This window comes from Conger conger, chromosome 4, assembly GCF_963514075.1.
Source record: "Conger conger chromosome 4, fConCon1.1, whole genome shotgun sequence".
NCBI lineage: Eukaryota > Metazoa > Chordata > Actinopteri > Anguilliformes > Congridae > Conger > Conger conger.
In genome coordinates this window covers 74463129-74468591 of record NC_083763.1, presented here as the reverse complement: position 1 = coordinate 74468591, position 5463 = coordinate 74463129, and the positions used below count along the sequence as shown (strand labels likewise).

At 48.7% G+C, this 5463-nt stretch overlaps 1 protein-coding gene across 1 annotated transcript in view; it reads left to right on the top strand.

The window, feature by feature from the left end:
* Positions 1–5148, top strand: part of LOC133126722 (RNA-binding Raly-like protein) — a 194086-nt gene extending 188938 nt beyond the window's left edge. The window contains 4 exon segments of the mRNA XM_061239058.1: positions 422–491; positions 494–520; positions 4920–5015; positions 5018–5148. Coding sequence (XP_061095042.1) covers positions 422–491; positions 494–520; positions 4920–5015; positions 5018–5148 — 324 coding nt within the window.
* Positions 5149–5463: the final 315 nt, after the last annotated feature.

Here is a 5463-nt window from a genome sequence, read left to right as displayed (position 1 = left end):
TTTTCCCGTGTTTTTCTCCCCCGACGGACCCCGACCGCTGCTGGAATTGGCCCCCTGACATCTGAGGCAGATGAATTTTGTGTTTGATGGAAAGGCGGAAACAAAGGCAGTGCGGTTTATCACACAGCTATGCCGCTGTGCGCTGCCCAGGTTTCACCAGACAGATGAGTGTGAGAGTGTGAGAGTGTGAGAGTGTGAGAGTGTGAGAGTGTGAGAGTGTGAGAGTGTGAGAGTGTGAGAGTGTGAGATCAGATGTCGCATACCCTTCTTCACACCCATGCTCAAATGGACATTGACATTCACCAGTTACAAGGTAGTTTTGTTGTGGTCACTATAAAGGTTGTGTGTGTGTGCGTGTTTGTGTGTGCGTGTGCGTGTGCGTGTACGTGTGCGTGTCTCCCCACAGTGAGGAACCGACCAGCTCCAGACGATCAAGCGGGAGCTGACACAGATCAAAACCAAGATCGACTCGCTGCTGGGACGCCTGGAGAAGATGAGAAGCAGCAGCGGGTGGAGGCGGGTGAGGCGGGGCGGGTGAGGGGGGGTGGGGGGGGAGTGAGGCGGGGGGCGGGTGAGGGGGGGTGGGGTGAGGGGGGGTGAGGTGGGGTGGGGGACGCAGCCATCAGTCTCTCTGACAGCACAGGGGACAGGCCGGCTCCAGGCTCTGGACTCAAATGACTCCGAGTCGCCCGTTCAGACCAGCCGGGCTGGTCTCATGCATGAGCTCAGCTAGAGCGCTAAACAACCTTGCGGAGGACAAAGGAACAAGTCATGAATATCATCAGCACGTCAGGCAGACGCCATCGTCTGAGTTCAAGGCCTCTCCTTAGGCTCTCCAGAGCTCTGATTGGGTGCAGAAGAGGAATGCTCAATAGACATACCCACAAGGTCAGAGGTACATGCCTGGTACCCGGAAAGTTGGCGGTTCAAGCCACGGTGTTGCCACAATAAGATCTGTGCAGCTGTTGGGCCCTTGAGCAAGGCCCTTAACTCCACACTGCTCCTGGGGGGGGGATTGTCCCCTGCTTAGTCTAAACAACTGTAAACCACTTTGGATAAAAGCATCAGGAAAATTATTATTATAGGTGACTGAAGCCACTCCCACAATGGTGAGGTCATAGCCTACTGAAACCACACCCACAGTGGTGAGGTTATAGCCAACTGAAGTCACACGCACCTCTGTGAGGTCATAGCCCACTGAAACCACACCCACAGTGGTGAGGTCATAGCCCACTGAAACCACACCCACAGTGGTGAGGTCATAGCCCACTGAAACCACACCCACAGTGGTGAGGTCATAGCCAACTGAAGTCACACGCACCTCTGTGAGGTCATAGCCCACTGAAACCAGATTGGCTCATGTGCTTTGCCTGTGAATCCAGGATCTCATCATGACAGTTCTACACTGCGGCTTTCTGGGTAATCTGCAGAGGGGGATGTGCCTTCACCCAGCAGGAGGCTAGCCATGCGAAACCCTTTGAACACAGTGCTGTAGACAGGCTGACAGGTGCCCCACCATCCCTACAGCATTTTAGATTCTCAGAACCTGCACCGAATGTTAGCCTTTCAAGTTAGAAAACAAAGGTACATCTTCCAGTTTCCTGGTTTTCCCTTTAGTGTTGTTCCTAAGTCGTAGCAGAAATTACTTTCTAAAAGGGTTTTGTTTTGTTCTGTGAATAGTGAATGGCCACTATTCACATGGCCACATGTTATCCATCAGGAAAGTTAATGGCATTAATCAAGTCTGCCGTTGTGGTGCTTCCATTCGGGAACATTGGTGAACTGTTTTTCACATACACGTGACATTTCTGTGATAGCGATGGGTCATTCAGCCCGTAGAGCTGAGTGTGTGAGCGTGGTCTCGCCACGAACGGGAATACAAATAGAAACCGGACTGACAGGTACATGGAGAGTCCAGCTCTGCCCACTCTCTCCCCATTTCTCTCTCGCTCTCTTTTCCTCAGTCCTCAGATACCCTCCCTCCCTCTCTCTCTCCCACTCCCTCCTCCCCCCTCTCCTCCTCCTCCTCTGAAAGAGCAGTCATGCACAATGTGATACGATGAATATGAGATATAGAATATGAACATGTTAATAACTATGACTACAATAACACAGAAGTAATACTAAATCATCATAATGTACAAACACTCGCATCGGCAACCAACCATGACACTAACAGTATTATCTCTGTATATTTGTCCCTACCCTTTCTCTCTGTCTCTCTTCCTATCTCACTCTCTGTCTCCCCCTCTTTCTCTCTCTGTCTCCCCCCTCTCTCTTTCTCTCTCTCTCTTACTCTTTCTCTGTCCTCTCTTTCCCTTTCTCTTTCTCTCTCTCTCCCCCTCTCTCTTTCTCTATCTGAAATTCAAATATATATGTGGCTTTATTTGTATGTGTTGTTCACTTGTGTTGCAAAAGTATTGGTTATAAAAACATATAATAACATATAATAAACGCAGTTATCCAACAAACTCAGTAATCCTGCTTTGTGGGTTTTACTCAGTGCAGTTATCCAGCTAACTCAGTAATCCTGCTTTGTGGGGTTTTACTCAGTGCAGTTATCCAGCTAACTCAGTAACTCTGCTTCGTGGGTTTTACTCAGTGCAGTTATCCAGCTAACTCAGTAATCCTGCTGTGTTGAAACAGGGCCCTAATTACCTTGTGTTTCCTTGAATTGTGAGGACTTTTAAACGGTGGGTCAAGGATATCTTGTTATATTCTGATTGCATCTGCCATGGCTTTGTGGGGTTGCTGTGTATGAATTGTGGAGATGGGCCTTCTCTGTGGTTCTGTCTTGTAATAGACCAGAACTGGTTTTGCTTGATTGACTTTTCAATTTCACGGAATTTTTATTGGTGTAATTGTGTTTCTTATTTCTCAATGTGCATACGTGTTGTTTGTGTGTTTCACGGGTAACTCCTGGTTATGCCGCTGGTTGTGTTTTTGCTTTGATAATCGTCACAGTTGTTTTCCGGATTCAATTTCAAACCATTTTCCAATATACGGATTATTATTATTTTTTATATTTTTGTATCTTATTTTTAGATGGTTGATGTCATTTCAGCTTTCTTGAAAGCATAATTATTGTCAGTAACAGCCAGATTTATGCCTTCTTTGTTATTTATAATAGGATAATTTGACTCCCTCGAACAGTTTGCATTGATAAACGTGTCTTTGTTGCTCTGTCTGAGCAGCTCCTGACCTGTGTGTCAGTGATGCGTTTACAGAAAGGGCAGTGAATGCATTGGCAGAGACACGTTCATGTCTGTGAGTGAGTATGATGGAAGCACTACTGTCTGCACTGCGGAGGGGAGTCCCCACTGACCCTGTTGTTATGGATGTGCAGAGAACTGTCTGTTAGTGTGAGTGTTCCATACAGAGAACTGCCTGTTAGTGTGTGTGTGCCATACTGAGAACTGCCTGTTAGTGTGAGTGTGCCATACTGAGAACTGCCTGTTAGTGTGTGTGCCATACTGAGAACTGCCTGTTAGTGTGTGTGTGCCATACTGAGAACTGCCTGTTAGTGTGAGTGTGCCATACTGAGAACTGCCTGTTAGTGTGTGTGTGCCATACTGAGAACTGCCTGTTAGTGTGTGTGCCATACTGAGAACTGCCTGTTAGTGTGTGTGTGCCATACTGAGAACTGCCTGTTAGTGTGAGTGTGCCATACTGAGAACTGCCTGTTAGTGTGTGTGTGCCATACTGAGAACTGCCTGTTAGTGTGAGTGTGCCATACTGAGAACTGCCTGTTAGTGTGTGTGTGCCATACTGAGAACTGCCTGTTAGTGTGTGTGCCATACTGAGAACTGCCTGTTAGTGTGAGTGTGCCATACTGAGAACTGCCTGTTAGTGTGAGTGTGCCATACTGAGAACTGCCTGTTAGTGTGAGTGTGCGCCATACTGAGAACTGCCTGTTAGTGTGAGTGTGCCATACTGAGAACTGCCTGTTAGTGTGAGTGTGCCATACTGAGAACTGCCTGTTAGTGTGTGTGCCATACTGAGAACTGCCTGTTAGTGAGTGTGTGCCATACTGAGCTCCTGATTGGAGTACATAGGTTATGCTGTGGAGGTGAAGGCTGTATATACCCTCAGTGAGCACTTTATTAGACACTCATTATACTTATTTATGAGACTTATTGGTCATTCTCCTCTCATTGACAAGGTGTTTTTGCCCACAGAACTGCCACTCCCTGGCATTCTCATTTTCTGTAAACTCTAGAGATTGTTGTGCATGAAAATCCCAGGAAATTAGACGTTTCTGTGATCCAAACTTCTCAAACCATCAAACAATCATTCCATGGTCAAAGTCACTTAGATCACATTTCTTCCCCATTCTGACATTTGGTCTGAAAAACAGCTGAACCTCTTGACGATGTCTAAGTTGATGCCACAGGGGATGCTTGCATTAACGAGCAGGTGTTCAGGTGTACCTAATAAAGTGGTGTACCTAATATTGTGCTGGACATGATCACCTCGGTGTAGCACCCTACTGTTCCTCCGGTGTCTGCCATGTCTCTCTCTCATAAACGATATTAATGATGATAACAACAGTGATGCTCTCTCAAATTCAAATTCAGAATTCTTTATTGTCATGAAATACAGCTGTAAACATCGCCAAGGCAGATGGAGATCAATGAAATCTAAATTCACTACAGTAAATAATAATGAGAAGTGAACGACACAATAAAAAATAACAATGTTATTACTCTCTCTCTCTCCCTCCCTCCCTCCCTCTCTCCCCCTCTCTCACTCTCCCCCTCTCTCTCCCCCTCTCCCTCCCTCTCTCCCCCTCTCTCTCTCCCTCTCCCCCTCCCTCTCTCTCCCTCTCCCCCCTCCCTCTCTCCCCCTCTCTCACTCTCCCTCTCACCCTCTCTCTCCCCCTCTTTCCCTCTCCCCCTCTCTCCCTCCCTCTCTCTCAGAGGCTCAGAGGAAGTACGAGGATGCGTGTGAGTCTCTGCATGAGGAGTCCGTGTCGGAGACGGCGGAGAACTCTGGCGAGGAGGCGGGGGAGGGGGCGTGGACACGGAGGCGGGGGAGATGACCGACGGGGGCGAGGATGACTACGACGAAGAGGGCAGCAACGACCTGGTGATGAGGGGGAGGGGGTGTGGGGGGGGTGTTATGGGTAAGAGGAGGTGGTCTCACTGAGGGAGGGGGGTGTAGGTCTCACTGAGGGAGGGGGGTGTAGGTCTCACTGAGAGAGGGGTATGTAGGTCTCACTGAGGGAGGGGTATGTAGGTCTCACTGAGGGAGAGGTATGTAGGTCTCACTGAGGGAGGGGGGTATGTAGGTCTCACTGAGGGAGGGGGGTATGTAGATCTCACTGAGGGAGGGGGGTATGTAGATCTCACTGAGGGAGGGGGGTATGTAGGTCTCACTGAGGAGGGGGGTACGGAGGTCTCACTGAGGGAGAGGGGTACGTAGGTCTCACTGAGGGAGGGGGTACGCAGATCTCACTGAGGG